The sequence below is a fragment of the Nannobrachium achirus genome, assembly GCF_963921795.1.
Source record: "Nannobrachium achirus genome assembly, chromosome: 19".
NCBI classification, from domain to species: Eukaryota; Metazoa; Chordata; class Actinopteri; order Myctophiformes; family Myctophidae; genus Nannobrachium; species Nannobrachium achirus.
In genome coordinates, this window is record NC_137826.1 from 44,612,871 (window position 1) to 44,636,180 (window position 23,310).

Here is a 23,310-nt window from a genome sequence, read left to right on the forward strand (position 1 = left end):
CCCCCCTGGCAGCTGCATACCCCTGCCATACCCAATTGACACCCCTGTTGATAATAATAACTGGATGTTGCAAAACTGGTTTCTAAAAATAACGATTATTTCTCTCTCTCTCTCTCTCTCTCTCTCTCTCTCTCTCTCTCTCTCTCTCTCTCTCTCTCTCTCTCTCTCTCTCTGCTCGCAGGCACTGGCTGGCCACCTACTTTGTCATCTGGTACGGCGTGCCGTACATGACGTACGACATCTACGCCATGTACCTCAGCCACTACTACCGCTTCCAGGTCAAAGGGCACGAGGGGTACAAGCGCCACTCGCTGCGGACGCTGCACTCCTTCATACGGAGGGAGTTCCTGCTGGTGCTGCACCACATCGCCCTGCTCACCATCCTGCTTCCTGTCACGCTGGTGAGGGGAGACAACACGCGGGCAGGGAGGGCACAGTGGAGGGCACAGTGGAGGCCGGGAGGGCACAGCGGGCACAGCGGAGGCTGGCGTCCATTCATTAACCCATTTAGGCCTAGGATTATTGAATGCTTTAACCGGTGAAAAATAGCAGATATACAAGCTCACAGCGCGGCACCGAGTGCCGCGCTGCGAGCTTGTAGATCTGCTATTTTTGAAAAAGTCGTGAAAATGTGTGCAATTCTTTGAATATAATGTATTTTTAAAGCGAACGTTTGTAACTCAAATGTTGCTTCTGGGTGGTTCCTTCCTGGAACTAGATATTTTGAGATGGGGGTCCGTGGCCAAATACATATCATTTTGGGGGTCCTTCACATGAAAAGGTTTGAGAACCACTGACATAGTAGTCTCTCAAGAACAGACTAACTGAGCTCCAGTTAAGTGAAAAGGACCTTTTCTTTGACGATGGCTAGCCAGATTGCTGACATAGAAACATAGGTTTTTCAAAAAACCTTTGAAGGATTCAAAAGGCACTTATAGAATCGGGTCAAAATTGAAATTTTCACGATTTTTCAAAAATAGCAGATCTACAAGCTCGCAGCCGCGCTGTGAGCTTGTATATCTGCTATTTTTCAATAGTTAAAGCATAAAATAATGTGTACCCGTTCTGAATGGGTTAATGCATCATGATGGAAGAAGAGTCTCAGCCAGTGGAAGAAGAATAGTGCAGAGCAGTGGTTCTCAACCTGTGGGTCGGGACCCCAGGGGGGTCCCCAAATGATTTTTTGGGGGGCCCCCAGATGATTAACTTAATGTGCAACATAGCAGATCTAAATGCTCACAGCGCCTCGCAACTGCTATAGAACCGTGTTATACAAAATGTGTTATACAAAATGTAATTCCTCAACTCTTAGTGCTCGTCAGGTTGGGGGGGTCCCCAGTTGAAATATGATTATTTGGGGGGTCGCGGCCTGAAAAGGTTGAGAACCACTGGTGTAGAGCAGTGTTAACTCATTGAATGTCTGAGTAAATACATACAGTAAATAATCCAGCCACTGCCGTCAAATTTTCTTTTTTTTGTACCTTTTCAAATAGTCACAGAATATTTATCTCTAGTGCGATCGATGCCCCCGAGGGGAGGTTATCTCTGTACTTCCGCAGAAAGAATAACGTGTCATTTCGACTGTCGGTTCTCTAGTTATGAGCTGTTGAATAGTACAGAGTGTCTTGGCCAAAAATGCAATGGCAACACCGGAGGCGAGAAAATTAAACGGGAAGCGGACGGTGATCTCATGTTGCTAATCTAGTCGTGGAAGAAGTACTCTCAAATCTTTGACTTGAGTAAAAGCAGCAACACCAGAATGTAAAAAGACTGTTACCAGTAAAGGGTCCTCCATTCAAAATATGACGGTGCCGTGGCTGAATGGATTATGAGAGCCCAGCCAGCCTGGCGGAGGAGAAATTCCTGGCATCAGCAATGTGTCGAGGTGTCGCTGAACAAGACCCCTAACCCCTCATGAACAAGACTCATAACCCCTCACCCCTAACTGAACAAGACACATAATCCCTGACCCCTAACTGCTTCCCTCCCCCTGCGCTCAAGTCTGACCACTTCACCTAGGGCAGCAATCAGCTGGGTGAAGCTGAAAACTGAATTCCTCCTTGCGGGATCAAAATAGGTCCAAGTATTGTTATTTATTATTTAAAGTAAAAGCACTCACTATGCAGAATGCCTGTTCATATAGAATCATATACAGTTTATGATTATTGGACTATTGATTAGACAGCGGAGGTTGGCATGCATTAATGCCAGAGTGTTAGGCGAGTAGCAAGTGAACCACAATGTAGAAATACAAGCCTGTATTCCAAACTTTAGTTGAGTAAAAAAGTACAAAGGTATTGGCAACACAGTTATAAAAGGTAAAAACCTATTCATGTGAAAGTCCCAATTAACAAAATGTGTTCAATATGTTGTAGATCTGCTATTTTTTAAGTTTAAAATATGGCTTAATAACTAAAGTTTTCCAATAGTTGTATTGGAATAAAACATGTACAATATTTGCCTCTGAGCTGTAGAATTACTTCCCACCACGAGTTTGGCATGAGTGGTTCTCAACCTTTTCAGGCCGGAACCCCCAAAATGACCATATTTGAACTGGGGACCCTCCCCACCATGACAAGCTTGGACTTGTACTGTAGGAGGTGAGGCATTGGATTTAGTTTAACTCGGTTCCACAGATACATATTGTGAAAATGGCAGCTCTACGTGAGGCGTTGTGAGTTTACAGTAGTAGTTTGTTGATTACTTTTGATGTAGTTATGGTATTTTCTTCATTTCATTTCATTCAGGTTTTATTATTATTATTATTTTATTAAAAAGTACTTAAATGTTTGTCGTTTTACTGTCATATGGGGAGCCCCCAAAACTTGGGGTCCTGACCCACAGGTTGAGAACCACTGAATGAATGCATGCTGGGGGTGAGAAGAATAGCGTCTCTATCTTCCTCCTCCAGCATGGTAATAATAAGGGTCGTTTCATACCGTTATAAGGAGCCTAACTAATTTCGGTTCGGCACTAGGCAAACCCAAATATGGTTCGCATCCCCCGGTTCGGGGGGGCGTCAACCGACTAAATTCGGCTCTACGGTGCTGACGAAATGTTGTGACCTCCCGACTTAATTTCGGTACTCAGCGGTGTCTTCTCATTCATTCAGCCCGGCTTCACGTTCATATTCTCGGCTGTGAATCCAAGGAAACCGCGGTCGTTTGGGAGGGAGACACGCCGACTTTCAAATGCTTGTGTGGCCGTGTATTGGGCTTCGCAGAGCGGACACAAGTCAGCTGTCTCTCGCTCTGGCTGGAGACGAAGAGTGGTGGACTGGGAGGCGCGCGCGCGACACACACACACACACACACACACACACACACACACACACACACACACACACACAGCTGCGTGTATCGCTAACGCGTCGCCGACCGTTTTAAAGACAAAAGAAAGCTAGTGTTCCGTGTTGATAGGTTTTCCACGACGAGTTGTGACTGTGTGATGACATGCATGCAGCAAGGGAGGCGGCAAGTCTATAATGTGAGCTTGTAGATTAAATGTTTTTACAGAGCTCGATCGAGCGTTTGTGAGTGTGAGAGAGAGAAGAGACCCCGGCCCCGCTGGAGCTGCTACTCACTCACTCACTGGACGGTCGGACCTCCAGTCTTTCAGCGTGCAGCGCGAGGGAAAGTCAAATTTGTATCCCCCCTGCAATGCTCATTCATCGGCCACAAACGTTGTCATGCCACGGACCTCCAATATTTACAAGCAACTTCGGCACTAGCCGTTAAGAAAGTATGGATGAACTCCCCCCAAACCTAAATAATTTCGGGTCGGGGCGTCCTCCCGAACCGAAATTAGTTAGGCTCCTTATAACGGTATGAAACGACCCTAATCCATGCGCTCTGGCATGGAGCTCCATGCTAACACTGGGTCAGTTACACAGATAAGCTCAGACTTTGTTTACTTATCACTGAACGTGTGTAAATTCCCACACGGACAGTTGATATCAAACCCTGCATTTTCATGCTGGCATGCATTTCCCCCGTACAACGGAGCAAGATTGCTTCATTTCATACAAAACTACAGGGCTAAAAAAGTGACCGCTTAAAGCCTCTATCAGAGTCTGCGGTGAAGAGCTATCCACCGCAAATTTGAGGTGGAAAGCTTTCCACCTAAAGTCAGAAAATAAGTGAAGGCCATCATAGTCCATCACGGTGGAGTCCTATTCACCGTGACTGACTGGTCCAGGTTGACCAATCAGTGAACTGGGTGAAGAGCCTATCTGTCTGATAGTAAAAACAGAGAGATGTGTCGGGACTCGCGGTGGAAAGCTCTTCACCGCGAGGAATGACGTAACGTTGTAGTTTTATGACAAAAGACTACACCGCGGTGGATAGCTCTTCACCGCGGTACCGACTCTGATAGAGGCTTCAGCCTGATTTTAAAAATCAAACCTCGGTTCGAAGTGGAGCTGTGTGTGTGTGTGTGTGTGTGTGTGTGTGTGTGTGTGTGTGTGTGTGTGTGTGTGTGTGTGTGTGTGTGTGTGTGTGTGTGTGTGTGTGTGTGTGTGTGTGTGTGTGTGTGTGTGTGTGTGTGTGTGTGTGTGTGTGTGTGTGTGTGTGTGTGTGTGTGTGTGTGCACAACAGCGCCCCTCCTTTAACTTGTGTGGCCACACAAGGTATTGCCAGGCTACAGACATACCCAGCCAGCCACATAGCCAGCCAGCCACAGACATACCTGTCTATTGGGAGCGCTTTCACCGCTCCAAAAATAGCAAAGAAAAAAGTTAACGTGATTTAATGAATGTATAGCCTATGGTTGCAGAAAGATAACAAGTATTTATTTTAGTGATCTAAAATCGGATTAATCTGTTAAAATGGAGGAAACATGCATACGAATGAATTGAATTTTGAGGTTAAATGTTAAAGCTATGAGGTGGCATACCCTGGAATCCCAAATGAACGCAAATTGTAAATTCCTTTAACTCTGGAAGTGTAAAAATGACCTTGCACAGGGTCAGAGGGCAAAAAGCCAAAGAAGTAGAGAGTCGACTCGCTCCTTGCCAACCGGTCATTTTTGCTGATTCATTGTCTTAAACGTTAATGACATTGCTGTTTTATTTTTATTTTATTTCCTCTTGGAGAACCGTGTAAAAAGCCTCTGCATTCCGTCCATGGACGACTTAAGCATAAAACGCAGTAGGATCTTCTGGAGAGGATCGATGACTTCCAATTAAACTAATTAATCCGTCTTTTATGATACAGTTGGAATCAATGGTGGTTTTTAACTTGAGTATACCCCTAACTGAACTACCACAAAGGGTAGAAATAGTATCCATCCATCCATCCATCTTCAACCGCTTATCCGGAATCGGGTAGCGGGGGTAACAGTTCCAACTGAGACCTCCAGATTTCCTTATCCTGAGCAACTTCCTCCACTCCCTCAGGGAGTATACCGAGGTGTTCCCAAGCCAGTTTGGAGATATAATCCCTCCATCTGGTCTTTGGTCTGCCACGGGGTCTCCTCCCAGTGGGACGCGCATCGAGGACCTTCCTAAGAAGGCGCTCGGGGGGCATCCGTACTAGATGACCACCTAAGCTGACTCCTTTCCAAGTGTAGGAGCAGCGGTTCTACTCCAAGTCTCTCTCGGGTGACTGAACTTCTCACCCTATCCCTAAGGGAGATACCAGCCACCCGTCTGAGGAAACCCATTTCGGCCGCTTGCACCCGCGACCTTATACTTTCGGTCATGACCCACACTTCATGACCATAGGTGAGAGTAGGAACGAAGATTGCTCGGTAGACAGAGAGCTTTGTCTTCCGGCTCAACTCTTTTTTCTTCACCACAGTGCGATTTAGCGACTCCAAAACCGCTCCTGCTGCTCCGATTCTCCGGCTGATCTCCTTCTCTGTCTTCCCCTTTCTCTCATTCGTGAACAAGACCCCGAGATACTTAAACTCCTTCACCTGGAGTAAAGACTCATTCCCTACTTGGACTGCACAATCCATCTGTATTGAAAATTAGGACTTTTACTTGAGCAAAAGTACCTAAGTATTGGCATTAAAATCTACTTAAAGTACCAAGAGTAAAAGTGCTGGGAAGGTGATATTTGTCATTGCACGACCGTACTGCTACGGGCTGACTAAATTGGGGAGGAAAAACTGAGTAGGCATGTTTGGGGTCTCACAGCATATCTCCATATACTGTACATGGATCTCCATATATGGGTAACTGTTCCGATATAAATCACTGGCCAGACGGCCAAGACATGGCACGACCTAGGTCACTTGTCGCCCTGAGGCGTCTTACTAGTTTTTATAGAAAGCATCATTGGATACATATTGCACGTTTTGGCGGACCGAAAGAGGTTAGACTTGGCTTCTGAGTGGGTGCAGGCTCAGCAGTGCCTAAAATGTATCACAAACAACTTGTTATCCACACGAGAATCAAATCAAGAACCATTGTTACCATAAATCCCATAGCCTGGAGGGAAAACTGCGTTATAATTGGCTAGTTGGCAGTCAGACAAGCACCGGGCAGCGTTGGACACTGACCTAATAACTGAGCAGTCTGGACCAAATATTACATAACACCAGAATAACTTGTTTTAAAATCAACCTTTGGGCCCCTAGCACTCCCTTTAATTAAATTAATCACAGCCTCAGCAATTTGGAAATTGCAGTAGATCAGTTGTGATTATTTTTGGATTCATTGTTTGGCCCTAAGTTGAGTGTGCAGAGTGCTTGATGTGATGTCCAGTCCGATCAGGGGTCATCAATTATGTCAGTAGACAGACAAATACAGGGGTTGACTCTAAGGTATCTTGGCCGTCGGGCAAGTACAGTTCATGTTCTGCTTGCCCAAAGGCCATGCCCACTTGCCCGAAAAGTAAATCGTCCATTATAAAATGATAGGTATGATTTTAATTACCCCTCAATTTAACACTTATTTCTTTATATTTTTAAGTGTAGCAACAGTAAAAACAGCACATTATAGGTGAACAGTGCTCTTATTTTACATTCCACAGACGAAAAGACAGCGCTCTGGCCACGTTCAGGTGTTCAGACAGATATTGTATTGTGTTTATAGACGGTTGTGTCTCCTCTCAAATGAGCACTTGCCCGGTCGGGCAAACCTGAAAGCAAACTTCACCTGCCCGAAAGTTTTATTTACGTGCCGAGGGCAGGTGGGCAAGCCTTCGTGTCAATGCCTGCAAATATGTCCGTGGCAAAGACTTGGTCTTGTCCATTGCACCATTTTACACACCATTATGAACATATAATTAACCACCATTTTGATCACATGACACAATTACTGAACGTCCAGTCTCCAGGTTTTCTTCAGAATATGTTATGACGCTGATTTACTACGACATTATTATGGCACTGTTGGCACATTAGGAGTCCACTCGGACTAGTGGTTCTCAAGCGTTTTATTTGCAAGGACCGCCATTAACTCTTGAGTGTGTATAAATGGAACCAAATGGACCGGTAAGGGCCATTTGGTTGAACACTCAAGAGTGACAGACCTGTAATGGTCATTCATGGCTATGTCTTTTAGAGCTGTCACGATTATGACATTTTACATGACGATTAATTGTCATGCAAATAATTGCGATTAACGATTTAATTGTGTTTTTGTCGTTGACAACTACATTTCTGTTTGGCTTTTAGGTTTTGAAGTTGCACATGGTAGATATGACACATAACTTAAATATACAAGAAATTACTGACATATTTGACAATTGTATACTTAAAAAAGAACATTGATAGTGGAAATAGCTGATCTACAAGCTCACAACGCGTCGCATTGCGACGCGTTGTGAGCTTGTCGATCTGCTATTTCCACTACTTTTTGAAAGTGTTTGAAACTATATTAACATTTCTCAACATGGAAACGATTATGACGATTATGCAAAATAATTGCGATTACCTCAAATAATCGCGATTAGACGATTATGTAATAATTGTGACAGCCCTAATGTCTTTATGTGTTTCTGGTAATATTATTGTCCGCTCATAAATTGTTTGTCCGTGGCAATGAATGGAATTTTGACAAAAAATGTCCAGGACAAGGCAGCCAGCATGACGATGATCCCTCCCTGGGTCCGGTGCATTTAGCATTCCAGGTTAGCAGGCCAGGTGCAACTAGAAACCCGGCCCTTTTGTCTCGGTGTGCCGTGGCTGACAGCGAGGATATGGGATCACCTTACCCTACATTATTCAGTTACAGCTGCTGTCATCCCTTCTGTCCTGACCTACTCCTCTTCTCCTCAACTCTCCAGCTTTATGCCACCCCAAACTTGCTTGGATTTCAGATGCTTGACAATATGGCAAACAAATGAAATGTACAGTATACATTTTTTGCCTGCTGCTCCAACATTTGACCGAGTGTGTATGTCTGTATGATGTTTGTCCATATGTCTGTCTGTATGAGTAAGGGCGGCCTCAACAGCTGGCAATACCGCTGGGTGACCTACCTTTTGAGTGGCACTGTTGAGCAGCCTTGAAGTGACTGGACAGGGATTTTTTCTTAATTTTGTTTAGTAGCACGGTGTCCACAGCAGCGGAAGAAATGAGGAGTGATGTCGGCCTCGGCCACACCTACGCAGTAAAACCCGGAGTGCTCTTTATTGTTATTTCTCCTTTATTTAACCATGTGGGTCCCATTGAGATTACGATCTATCTTACAAGGGATCCCGGGCAATGGAAGGCTTCCATTGGAAGCAACAAGCAGAGATTACAACATAAAAGATGAGATAAAACAAAACGAACACACGGATACAAACTCCAGTGATACGGCCTCTCAGTCCTCGGTTTTTAATGTCTGAAGTAAAACTTTAAATCGGCCCAAAGCCATCGAGCACTATCCTGAAACCGTAAAGACTGACCCGTCTCCGGATTTTACTGTGCAGACACACTATTAAAAGACACACACAAACACACACACACACACACACACACACACAATTATAACCGCAGGGGGTAGTTGGGTACTTAGTTAGGAGCGGTGTAGGGTTCCACTCTGCGGTCTAAAGTCATTCTTCCACGTGCAGATGGCAGGGCTGCGTTTGCACCATCTCCATGGTTTATTTATCACCAGCACACACGTAGCAAGGCAGCCCTGCCAGACAGCCGCTTGTCTTTTGTCTGGAGTGCTCTTCTTTTATCAGACGGATCGATTCACCTTATCTGGATGTGCGTGTGTGGTCAATATTTGAACAGGGCTTGTTCCTCGCTCGCCGACCAACCCCGGGAACGTCACTCTTTTCTCCCTCTTGTCCTCTCGCTCCCTTTCTTCTCGTTCCGTCTCTCCCGTTTTCGGATTCTTTGTACGCGCTTTTTAAATGCGCTTTGTTTTGCGGAGCGCATTGAAAACGCGTCCGTTCATACGAAAGCGCCGATATAAATGAGCGTCGATTTGACTCTGCTTTCCTCCTCGCCTTCCTTTCTTTGTGTCATTTTCTTACGCCGCCGCTCGCGTGAAGTCTGATTTATGCCGTTCTTTGATCGTTTCGCGTGCGGAAAACATAAGCATAAGCCACTCACTTGCCCAATGCCCAATACCAATTGTACCATTGTGTTGAAAACCCTGCCGCTAAGCTTGTCGCAGATGTTTTATGGCCTCTGTAACCTATTGTTCCTTTTGTTCCCACAGCCCCCTGTTGTAATGGCTGGTGTTTACACACCATGTCCCAACTCTGGTGCTTTATATGTTTATTTGTTCACTCAGTCACTCACTCTGCGTGTGTCCTCTGTTTTATTTTCCATCCCCAGTTCTTCCGAAGGGAGCAGGGGGATTTCTTCATCGGCTGCTTGTTTCTAACGGAGCTCAGCACTCCCTTCGTCTCCCTGGGGAAGATTCTCATTCAGGTGAGATCGCACGCACGCACACGTACACGCACGCACGCACGCACGCACACAAGAAACTTGCAAGGAAGAGACAACAATGAGCTCAGAAACACTACAGATTTTATGCATTATGAAGGTGCAAATGATGTCATATGCATTGAAATCTGAAAGATGATTATTTGAAGGTTGTTAAACATTAACTCAAGAAGCAGAGCAAAAAAGCCCATCAAGGAATCTGTGTCATCTCACTCACAACAGAAGGATGGAAATAAAACAAAACATTTGTGATTCTAAAAAGGCTGTTTAAGTCGATTCATCAACATTTAAACTTGTTTAATATGAAAAGAGAAAGGAAACCTATTTGTTGAACAAACAACACATTACCTTGCCTACTTGTATTGGCGCACACTCTTATCAGACCCTGTTGTCACCAATAATTATAGAGTTGCCTGAAAACCGCCACGAAGAAAAAGTAAGGTGTGAAATGAAGCCAGATGAGTTATCAGCTGCCTCTTAGAATGGGAAGTGTCAGACCTTGTTTTAGACTCTATTCACAACATCTGAACATCACTGTATTGTTTTGCACGTGTACACCTAGCATTGAGCCTATAATCTAACCTATAATTATAAATTTTATTTTTAACACACTTTACATTCTTGCAAATATCAACGTGCTACAGGGTTTAAAACCAAGCCACAGAATAGGCAACCAAACAGTTACCTGGGACCCTGCTAGGCTAAACTAAGGGTCAAATGAAAAGCTAGGTAAAAAAAGGGTAACGTCAAATAAAGGCCCAAGAATTATTAAGAAAACGCTTTGTTAAAAAGGTAGGTTTTTTTTAAGGCGGTGGTGGACTGTGGTTCTCTCAGGCGTTCCACAGACATGGGGCTGTATAGAGTGTATGCGCATGCATAAAGTGAATGGAAAATCGAGTGAAAAAGTGAGTTTAATGTTGTTTAATGCAATCAGATAGGACTTTTCTTATTGGCTGTCAAGACCAGAAAGTAGTTTTTTGCCACTCAGTAGGCGTTCCCGCATAACTTCCGGGTATGATGATGATGATGTCACGCGCATACCCTCTATAACAGAAGGCCTGGTCACCCGTGGTGTGGAGCTTGGTTTTGAGGACAAGGAGGAGGTTTGTGTTAGAGTTCTTTGAGGTGGGGATTGCCGTAGATGCACTGGTGGGTCAGAAGGGAGACCTTGAATTCAGTCCTACTTGTTTATAGATGGTGCACTCTGTGTATTTCTCACTTGACGTTTGGGAGCTGCTTCTCTCTGCCCCAAGGCCCAATGGATCCTTTTCACAGCAGACATCTGGGACATTTTGTCCATATAAATGCAGCTGAAGAGAATAAACCGTTTCGGGGTCTAGTTGTATCTGTGTGGACAAGCCTGCTGTCTAACTTCATTATATGTCACACGGAATAGAAACAACTGAATGAAACGGACATAGAGTTAATTGTATCACCGTCTGTTGGGTCTACCTACCTAGCTATGCCTGCCAAAACGCCTGCTGTGAAAAGTGTCCATCTCAATGGAGGCGACACTGTGTGCACTCGTTTAATGTGTTGCAATAATCGAGCATTAAAAAGGCCCTGTGGTAATACTAAGACATCCAATTTATGTACCGCTTTTTTCGATTCTCAAAGTCTCTTTACCAAAACGGAACAAAAGAAACAACTTTATAAAGAAAATGACTAGTTAAAAAGCTAAATACTGTCCCGGACCGTTCCGGTCGGGACAGTATTGCAGTCTGACAGCGCCCCGATCCCGTCAACCTTTGCTGCGTGTCACTCCTCTTCTCCCCCTCAACCGGAACACACTGCTCCAACACGATTGTTTTTGGTTCCTTTTCCTCTAAAACCGGAACACAGTGCACAGTTTAGAACGAATACCAGGCTATCCTAAGTGGTGGAAAGCATGATGATGTCCGCTTCTGCCAACTCAGCACGTTCTCCTTGAATACCTATGGGCAGGATCTACGCATCAGTCAACAGATACCGTTGTAAGGACTGTACAAGTCAGTGCAGCGTAGTCAACTATTGTATCATCAGTTGAAAGTATAGACCTCGGTAGAATTGACTAATCTCTCTCTCTCTCTCTCTCTCTCTCTCTCTCTCTCTCTCTCTCTCTCTCTCTCTCTCTCTCTCTCTCTCTCTCTCTCTATCTCTCTCTCAATGATTTACACAAACAGACACTGTTGTAAGAAGTGTTCAAGTCATTGTGGCGTAGTAAACTATTGAAATATCAATTGAAAAGGTTAGACCTTGGTAGAATTGACTGTTTCCTCTGTCTCCCTCTGTCTCTCTCTCTCTTGGATGCACTCTGGCAATACATCTTAAGTGATACATAATAAGATTTGGTCACATTCCTGAGGTGGGCATAAAAACATTACAATCTATGATGACACCAATGTTTTTAGCCCATAGTGCCTGAGACTGAGTGGCAGTCACTTCAAATTACAGATGCCTCTGCTCCAATGAAGAGTCAACTCTCTCTCTGTCTCTCTCTGTCTGTCTCACTCACTCAAACACACACACACACACACACACATACACTCTCTCTCTCTCTCTCACAACACAAAGTGGTTAGCACTGATAACGTAATGCCTTTCAAGCACGGAGGGAGATAGAACAGGACTCAAAATGAGTGCCATTAATTGTTATCTGCTTTCGTATGATAATTAATATTTTTAGTCTGAACACTGGACTGTTGGCTTCCTGCATTTCAGCAGATATATTTATTACATTATTTATGTCACGTGAGCGCAGTTTTTTGGCGTATAGCCCATTTAAATACACATTTAGTTCTGTTTTACATATCATGCATATGTATGCAGAGATCGTGGAGCAAGGGTAGTTGGCTAATGCCTAATTTAAGCTCCGCCATACAGCTCTTTCACTTAACAAAAATAGAAGACCTACAAGCGTTGAGAGCACACAACGTAGATTGGCTATTTGTGTACAAATCAGCAGTTTTGGACAAAGTACTCGCATGTGTTACTTAAAGTTGTGATGTCACGCACCGATGGTGCTATATCTATATATCACCTAATTAATAGTATGAGTACTGATGGAAGAAGTACCCATATTTTATGTTTGTGTTATTGTCCGGTGGTATTCAAAATGTACTTGATTAAAAGTACAAAAGCATTAAAATATACTTGCTGAAAGTAAAAGTACAAATTTTGCAGAATGTCCCTTTTCACAAGTATCCAATTGTATAAAAAAGATCACAACTTGTGAGATTCTACTTATGGTACAGTACTTGAAACTATGTACATAGTTACTTTACACCACTGCCCAACAGCATTCTGTAAAAGGCAGAATAAAGGCGGAAAAGGATTATGCTTGTGAAATGGCACAGCTGGTCTCATGGCCAGAGCGGACAGATTTTATTAATGGAACGTGTCGTCTTATCCAGTCACGTGCAGGCTTTCAAATTAGTCCTTGCATTGTTCCGATGTCCGGCGTGCGCATGTAGGTGACAAATGTTGCAGCTGGTCTTTCTTAATGAGCTATTAAGTCTAATGTACTCGCTGTTGGTTGGTGTGACCGTGTCGCTTGGCAAAACGAGAACAGATCTATCGATCTATCGATTTACAATCTTACCACATCACAGTATGACAAGCTTTTTAGCATCTGGAACGAAATCTCTCATGATATCGAACGTTGCTGATGGGAAGAAATCTCCAGTCTAACTTTTTGTGTTTTTATTTTATTTTTCCCTCGTAAATTAATGGCATACTTGATCATACTACACTACAGTGTCACACACAAAAGCACCAAAAGTAGGAGATCTAGAAGCACGTTTTGAGCCACTTTTGCTATTTCTTTTTTAATTTGAATCCTGAAAAGTAACTGTTTTGTACATATGAGGTTTCCACCCGACAGAGACGATAACGGTAATGGACAGGGATCATAGTCGAGATGGAAATAAGCCCTTTTTTTCGTGCCTATACAGCACTTTAAGATGACATTTCTCCCTTGGCACTTCAACCTATTCGCACTGATAAAATAGGCCAGTTTGTTTCAATAACCCAGGCCACTACATACATCATTTCCTACTCCGTGGATACCGTGTGTGTGCGCGGCCCGCACATAATTCAATTCCTTACAAACACACGGCGTCCCTGTGGCAGCTCCATCTAGCATTGAGATTAAGCCCTCCCGACAGAACATCAAAATGGCCCATCCATATTTTTTGTTGTAGTTGTTTTTGTCGTTCCCTTGTACAATCACTTTTATTTTCTATCTATACCAGGGGTCTTCAACAGGGGATCCGGGACCCCTAGGGGGTCCTCAGAGTTACTACAGGGGGTCCTCCAAATCTTTGTGTGATAGAAACTTTTTTCTCCCTTTTTGTATTAACCTCTTTGCCAAAAACAGTCAATCTACAAGCTCACAACGCCTCGCAGCGCGAGGCGTTGTGAGCTTGTAGATTGACTGTTTTTGGCAAAGAGGTTTGGTGTTAAGGGGAAAAAGAGCAGACTAAGTACAGAGTGAAAGGTCAAGTTTATTAAGTATTGACAGTTCAAGTGGTTAAATATCTGAAAACACAAATTGACACGATTCCAGAATACACTGATGATTGTGCTGTCAAAAGATGAAACTATTATGGAATCTATGAAAAGGTTGTGGGGGTCCCTGCTTCATCTCTCTCTCACCTAAGGGGTCCTTGGCCTGAAAATGTCTATGCAATACCCAGTGATGGAAGAAGTACTCGGATATTGTTTGTTTTTTAACTTAAGTAAAAGTATCAGTACCACAAATTAATTAACCTGTCTTGACTGACTCTGAGGAAGACGAAAGTCGAGACGTCTGCAAAGTAGAGTGCAGACCAGTCCAGTGCTGGTGGTCTCACCTGAAGTGAACCCATTACTATTCTCTCTGAGGCACGTCGTCCCTGTTGAGCACTGAGGAGCCATTCTACCTTCTGCCCACTTCTCTTTACCACAAATTAAATGACTGTATTTAAAGTAATTGTATATAAGTACAACTATTTGTATGACAACGGAACACCAACCAATGGGTGCGAAGAGGGGTACAACCACGGGTCGGGACTTGACAAAGGGAGTCTCCTATAGCGACTCAATACATTTATTGGCTTATAGGAGCGCGGGACATAAATCGGTGAATTCAAGGTTTCATGGGGCGTGTGTAATTAATAGAAAATAAGTCATTTTGTTTGGGTGAACACCGTGAACTACTGAAGTACAGTACCTAAAGTAGTGAATACTTTAGTATTTTACACCACTGCAGATCATAGAAAATAGCCATAAATATCCACGTTATTTTCAGTTGTTCCTTCTTTACAATTCCTTGTGGGTTCTTTTGCCTAATACCTTGCATCCCCAGAAACCTTAGGATGTCCTTTTTCATTTGGTGAGCAGCATGTCACTGCACCATGAATATTTAACGCACCAAAACAGTCAGAACACTGGCTCCCTGCTACCATCTCTCTCTCTCTCTCTCTGCCCTTTACCTCTGCTTGCTCGTCCACCCTACTGTGCTCATTAGGGCTGCAACCATCGATTGTCTTCCTCACCATTATTCTATTGATTACTCTTTCAATGAACCAAATAAACCAGAAACAAAGAAATCTTTTTATTTTATTTTGTATATCGATGCATGGGAAACAAATCATAATGGATGAAGGAAAGATGCATCCAAGATGCAATAAAAAATCAAACCCATGTTTGAAGTGAGCGGTGGATGTGAGCAGTTCATTTTGAAGTTATGTTTCCTAACTTGTGGGGGGGGGTGTGTGTGCCTGGCCTGCTCAACAGCGCTACTTGGTGACCCAGGCCTGCCACTGGTCACCTGCGGTATTGCCATGCTACAAAGTAACAAGCTAAAGGGGAAAGGGAGAACATTTTCACCTCACGGCAACGCTCGAAAAATAGAACGGGAGCGGTGGGCGAGGCGGCAGACCCCCGCCTGCGCGCACCTGACGCCACCTGTGTGGGTTAGTTCATTGAAAATAATGGGGGCGTATGTTTTGACGCGTCGCCTCCGCGTCCGGTGTGTGCTCCCCTTAACAAACCTACACACACACTCACGCTAAGGAGACGTTGTGACCACCGCTCAAAAAGCATGTCCCAAAACATGTCTAGCACTACGTGAAATACTGGTTGTCTAATGCATGGTTCTCAAACTTTTTCATGTTGATGACCCCCAAATTGACACTTATAAGCCCGCGGACCCCCATTTGAAAAGAGATGCCAGGGACCCCCATTAGAGATTTTTACAGCTCTAGCAGTAATTCCCAACCATTTTAATTTCAAGGACCCCCAGTTTGACATGGATTAGAATACGGACCCCCATTTAATGGCATTTCTATCTCTCCATTTGTACACTCTGAGTTACAGACCCATAAGGGTCCATTTGGTTAACTGTCATTTAGTTTGGGACGCCCTGGAACTCCCTCAAGGACCCCTGGGGGTCCCCGGACCCCACTTTGAGAACCAATGGCCTAATGTATACAGGAAGTCACGTGATGAAAATACAGATCTACAAGCTAACAACATGTTGCACCGGGATACGTTGATACCTTGTAGATCTGTTCTTTTTGTCACGTGACACCTTCACTCGAGTCAGTCTTGGGGCGTTGATAGCACACTGGTGCCTCGTTATTGCACCATAGGATAAGCTATAGGCCTGGAAATGGGTTAAAATACAACATTTAAATGTGGACTGCAACCGAATGACGAGCAACCGAAAAGTTTATTTGAAGTGATTAAACCTGTAGGATGTGGATGGAAGACGGTCAATGATGTTAACTAAACAATAATTGCGTTTAGATGATAACCTTACATCTTATATAACACGCAGTGACAGTCACGCACCATATGCAATCCTGTTCACCAGCACAAAAAATCTAACGTGTTCACCAGCACAAAAAATCTAAAATCTTTTGATTATTTCGTCAAAGTAGATGTAGTTATTTTTTAATAATCGTTTCAAGTGAGTAGTTCAAGAGTTGCAGCCCTAGTGCTCATTATATCATAATACTGTGTGACACGAGATCGATGGCATTCTAATGAGATGTGAGAGGGAGGAGAGACGTTTTCACTGTACAGGAATGGTGATGGACGAGCGTGCCATCGCTTTGCTGACATCTGTCTTCAGCAGAGAGCCAACGAGGAGCGTTAATTCCCAGCCTCCCTGCCTCGCTTTGGGCCAGATCAGCACTGACACAGCCAGCAGTGGAACAACTACTTCCATGATTTTACTTTACTTAAAGTAGCACTGTGTCGTTTTCCTCTTCTATCCGGATTTGAGCCCCAGTTGTGGAGTGTTTGAACGTATTGAAAAATGGTTTGTCGGGTGGAAACTTCAAAAATCCCAAACAGTTACTGCTATTTTTTTATGTTTTTGTGTGCTGCTCATTCACTGGAAAAACACAAATAGTTAAAATATGTAGATACGTTTCTTGCCCGACAGCAACGATATACTCAAGCAAAGTAAAAGTACCTCAGATTTGTAGTCCAGTAGTACTCCTTACTTTGGACCAGATCAGCACTGACGCTGCTCCAAAAGCAGAATGTCCGCCGCTCTCTGGACCCACATGCTAATTTACATTGATCGCTTCGCTCAGTTCACTGGCAGGGCTGTTGCAATGAAAAGTAAAATGAAAACTTGTAAAACCCTTTGCTCTTGTGAAGTGATATTAAAACCAATTAGGCACAAACGTGTGTATTGTACATCAATCCCTCGGGGGGGGAATAAGGCCCATTGGAGCTATAGCTACATGAAGTAGAATAAGCTAATAATAACGGAACAATACAGAAGATAACATGTACACACTGTGCACTTATTTGCAAGGGGTAAAGTGCTTTATAGAAGGAAGAAGAAAAGAAAATCAATGGACAGGAAATTAATCAAGTGAAACTTTATAATTGAATAATCTAGGGCGCTCAGGTGGTGAAGGGTACCTTCCCTCTGTACCACTGCGGAGTCTATGGGTGCAACATGAACATATAAAAAAGGCCAGGTTAAAAAAGAATATGTAAAAAAGGGTATTGTCTTGTAAAATAGTTTAGTGCTGCTTTCAACTTGCAAAATATGAATTCTTGTCTTTGTTTCATATTATAAGAGGCTGCAAAGCAGAACGCTCGCATCCCTCCAGATTAAACAAGTCTCAAGGTGCATGATCCAACAATGTCATGAAATTGAGAAGACAGCCTGCACAACGCCAAGGAAGACCTGTTAGGATACCATACGAAACCTATAGCACTTTATGATCAGCTCACACTGAAATGTGTCATTCGGCCCAGCAGCACTGTACTGTATGCAACACATAATACACACATGTTACATAACGCAGGAAACAAAAACAGAATTACATACATAAAAACAAAGGCAAGAGCAATGTCCACCGCTCAGCCTACCCCTGGCCAAACACCTGATTTAAGCCTCAAAGTAGAACGATGGACAAAGGACCTCTTCAGTCTGACCTATAATTGTATGCTGGAACACCGTATCTCATTCTGTGACGGCAGCAAACTATATTCTCCATACAAAACATGGCTAGGTGATATTCCTTGCCAACCTTAGAATGCTGTTATCATTCGTAGATGCACAGTATACTCTGATGTGGATGTCCAACAATCTTTGAAAACATTTTCAGTTGTTGCAGCAGTATACAGACAAACATCCATAGGCTACCAGGTGGTACTACAGTACTGAAGAACACTCATAATAACAGAAGTGAAAAACAAAAGAAGAATCTGTCTACTAGCACAAAAAGATCTTAGATGGAAAAGGAAATGGATTCTTTGCTAGGTCTGATCTTTGCATGACAAAAGGTGGTCTATTACTACCCCTATATGTGTAGGGGGAGGCTCTCTCCATTCCGACATGTCGCCACTCCGAAATTGACTTCTTATTGTCGGAGTGGCGACACTCCCATGGGCCTAAGGTTTAGGGTTAGGGTTAGAGATAGGGTTAGTGTCGGAATGGAGACATGTCGGAAAGGAGACATGTCGGAGTGGAGAGATGCACACATGTGTAGGAACATACCAGGTTGAAACGCTTCCATTGCTCTGTAAGTAAATACAATTATGTGAAAAAGACATTTACTGAGTGCTGGCAGTTTTCTCAATTTCATTTTGTTTCATATTATAAAAATGAAAAGATTTTTGACTGAATCGAACAAGCAATTTCAAGATTGCTGTTTGGGTGACGAGCTTGTGACGAGAATAATTAATCTTCTTTATTGCCTTGTTTTACTGCAATTCTAACAGTGAATGAGTGTAATATACTGTAACTGAGAGTAAAACAAAAAAAAGAATAACTCTGAGGGTTAAATGAACACTGCTTTGTAGTTGAAACGGGGAGAAAATACAGATGAATGAAATTAAATGTTGCATTTTATAGTTTGGGTTGTGATGAGCATCATCATCTTTTACTTCATTGCTTTGTTTGACTCCAACTCTAAGAAAAAAATTATCACGTCTATTAATGGAAAGAGGAGGAGAAAATGGGGCCGATGGTATCCCAGATGTCCTTGGATGGATTTTGATTGGCTTTCAATGTCTCTATCGTTCATGAAATCGCTCTGAAAGTAATTCAAATTGTTCACCGCAATCATTGTCGTCCTCTTAAGTTGGAACCTTTTTTTTAAGTGACACATTGCGATCTACTTATTGTGTTTGGTGCGAACGGCCCATAAGTGGTCAATAATGTCTAGTTTCAGCCCCTGGACATACTGACACATTACTGACAGTGACACTGACATTATGATTACCTCTTGGTCCCCACCATGCAGTTGTACAGGCACATTATATTTGTCTCTTTGGTCCCCACAATGCAGCTGTACTGACACATTATATTTGTCTCTTAATTGGTCCCCACCATGCAGCTGTACAGACACATTATGTTTGTTCTCTTTGGTCCTCACCATGCAGCTGTACTGACACATTATATTTGTCTCTTGGTCCCCACCGTGCAGCTATACTGTACTGACACATTATGTTTGTTCTCTTTGGTCCTCACCATGCAGCTGTACTGACACATTATGTTTGTTCTCTTAGTCCCCACCATGCAGTGTACTGACACATTATATTTGTCTCTTAATTGGTCCCCACCGTGCAGCTATACTGTACTGACACATTATATTTGTCTCTTGGTCCCCACCATGCAGCTGTACTGACACATCATATTTGTCTCTTGGGCCTCAGCATGCAGCTGTACTGACACATTATATTTGTCTCTTAATTGGTCCCCACCGTGCTGCTATACTGTACTGACACATTATGTTTGTCTCTTAGTCCCCACCGTGCAGCTATACTGTACTGACACATTATGTTTTGTCTCCTTGGTCCCCACCGTGCAGCTGAACCTGCAGGAGTGCTGGGTGCACAAGGCGAACGGCGGCATGGTGCTGCTGACCTTCTTCATGTGCCGCATCGCCCTCTTCCCCTACATGTACTGGGTGTACGGCCGCCACTACGGCATCCCGCTCTACAGCGTGCCCTTCCACATCCCCCTGGTGGCCAACCTGGGCAACTCCTGCATCCTGGCGCCGCAGGTCTACTGGTTCGTGCTGCTCTGCCGCAAGGGCTACCGCCTCTACAAGCGCAGCCGCTGCAGAACGCAGGACGGAGGAGGAGCCGCTAGCATCGCCAACGTCGCCGCTGACTCCTCCGCAGCCGATGCTGCCGCCGTCACGGACTACGCCACCAAGGGTGGCCAGTAGGGGAGGGGTAAAAAAAAAAAGTGGGTCGAGTCGACTCGACCCGCTATAGCTCAAAAGTCGCACATTTTTTGACTACTAACGCTACTACTTGCAAAGACGCTACTGTTCTACGTATCGCCCCGCCCCCTACAATTCCATCTATTACTACTGTTACCGTCATCGTCACTGCTCTCTCTCCGACTGTATGTAAGGACCCCCTGCTGCTACCACCAATCAGCTTCCACCATACCTGAAGTATACGCATTACCGCCCCCTACCCCACCCCAACCCCCCCCAACAAACACACCTTTATGGTTTACTTTGCTGCGCTCCACATCTTTTTTTACCGTCGATGAACCCTGCACGGCCATACATGCACACTCACACACAGGTACTGTACAGTACACTTACACACACATCATTGTTTTACTATACTTGGGAGTACATCAGCACTTTAGGAGAGTAATTGTATAATGGCGGAATAGAGGAAAAAAAGTTGTTGTCTGCAATGGCTCGAATTCTGTCGTACTTAAGGGGACATATGGCCCTCTCAATTATAGTAATACAAGTATATACGCCATACCTGAAGTACACACACACACACACACACACACACACACACACACACACACACACACACACACACACACACACACACACACACACACAGCAATCCCACCACTGGATAAGAGGAGGATTGCTCTTTTTGTTTTGTTAGTTTTTTGACGGTTTGGGGAGTTTTTATTCAACTGTTGGACTGTTGACTTGCGCTAAGGCATTGGTGGGGTGGGGTGGGGGTGGTGGGGGGTTAACTTTGGCTACGCTGTTTCCATCTCCAACGGCAAAAAAAGAACAAAACTAAACACAGAAATGGAGAAGAAGAGAGGCTGCATGTTCCTTGCTCCTACAGAGGAACGTTATCATTATTCTCTCTCTCTCCTCCTGGACCCCCTCCCCACACACACACACACACACACCCCTTACAGGCAGGCATCTAGAAGGTCTGCCACCAAGGTCTGTCATTGCCAGTTTCCTCTTTTTCCCTTTTAAATGTTTTAAAAATCATGTTTTATTCCGTTTCATTTGGCGTGTGATTTTTTTTTTAACTTGCTTTTTTTTTCTCCCAGAAACGGTTGGGTTGATACAATGTTTTACAAGCCGGAGTGGCCACTGGTTGTTCGGTAAAAAAGCACTGAGTTTGAAGCTCATCCACATCTTGGAAAGAGCTTTTTTTTTTTTTTTTTTTTTTACCCTTGGCTCCGTCAGAACCCGTTCAAATGAAATGTGACGGGCGGTTCTCTTCCGACACCTGTCTGATATCGTCGCTGTTGGGCAGAAACCTTGTATCTCCCAAGTTTGAAATGTGTAAGTTTTCTTTCTTTATGTTTGCTTTATCATGCGAGTCTGTCGCACAACACTAGTGAAAATGGCAGATCTGTGTGTTTGTAGATCGGCTATTTTCACTATTTTAAATCATTTTTCTTTTATACATACAAGGTTTCCGCCCAGACAACGTCGATATAACATCACCTCATCTTTTTAGACATGCTGCTGAAGCCACACCCCCCTCCCCCTTACTCTAGTCCCTCTTGGCCTGGACCAGGACAGTGGTTCTCAGACCCCACTGTGGGGCCTTTTCCACCGGCAAAGAACCGGTTCTGGTTCTTTCTCCCGCCTATGGGATGAACCAGAGGTGAGCTTTTACACCGAGAACCGGAGTTGGTTCCGAACCGTAAAAGTTTGTTTTCCGAACGGCAACCACAAAATCTTTGGTTCCTCTGGTTCAATCTGGTGGAAACGCAAGCCGGTTCGCAAGAACGAACCAAGGTTCCAAGAAAGTTGAACCGGCACTGGTTCTGGAACCAGTTCTTTGCCAGTGGAAAAGCCCCTTTTGAGACCCACTGTTTGGGCCTGCTGCTGCAATTGTTGTTTTTTTTATTTATTTTTTAACCACTTAACCCCTATTTAATTTACTTGATATCGTAAGGGAGGTGTCGTGTGTGGTGAAAATAGCCGATCTGTAAGCTCTCGATTGCGTCGTGAACTTCGGGTATTTTTCAAAAAAATCTTTAAAGCATTAAAAAAACATTTTTTTTAAATGCCCACAATGACTCCATATTCAAAAAAGTGGTTAAATCATGTTTTTTTTAATTATTTATAATTTTATTTTTTCACTCCATGTTGTATTCAAGTCCCGCCCCCTCCACACTTAAAGGAGTAGTTCACTCAAAGAAATTACTTTCTATCAATTACACACCCCGTGAGGCCTTGAATTCATGGAGATTTGTTTTGTTTTGTTAGAAAAATCTAGAACTAGAGCTGCACTCTGTCGAGGTGCCAACTTGCGTCTTGTGCACAAGTAGGCCATACATGGTGCCAGCAGAGCGTGCCATGAGGTGTATTACCAGCAATGCTGGTCGCTGACCTCACCAGGAATACTGGTCCCTCATTGGCTGTTAATGATGACATTACCAGAAATGCTGGTCCCTGACTGGCTACGGGCTTAAACACACACACAGCTACCTACCTACATACGCAGTCGAACGCAGTACTTGCATGCTCTGCTGGTGCAAGTGTATAATAATAAGACATTTTTTGGGTGAACTAATCCTTTACATAGGGGGAGGAGCTTTACCAGACCCCGCCTCCCCAACTATCAGCGTATCATAGTTGATCTTCCTCCTTTAAAGGCGGGGAGGGAGGGAACACACGGACACCTTCCGTCCACTCGCTGGCCCAGGGTTTCTGTGACGAGGGCAAACTGCACTGACTGAGGTGTGCATGTTTATTTATGTGGGGGGGGGGGGGGGAGTTGAGAGTCTCTT

At 43.9% G+C, this 23,310-nt stretch overlaps 1 protein-coding gene across 1 annotated transcript in view; it reads left to right on the plus strand.

Moving 5' to 3' along the window:
• The window catches only part of tlcd3a (TLC domain containing 3A), a gene marked incomplete at both ends in the record, with an annotated part of 54,895 nt that extends 34,389 nt beyond the window's left edge, over positions 1-20,506 (plus strand). Inside the window, 3 exons of the mRNA XM_080749486.1 lie at positions 182-401; positions 9,727-9,822; positions 20,144-20,506. Coding sequence (XP_080605612.1) covers positions 182-401; positions 9,727-9,822; positions 20,144-20,506 — 679 coding nt within the window. The remainder of the gene's footprint in view (positions 1-181; positions 402-9,726; positions 9,823-20,143) is intronic.
• Positions 20,507-23,310: the final 2,804 nt, after the last annotated feature.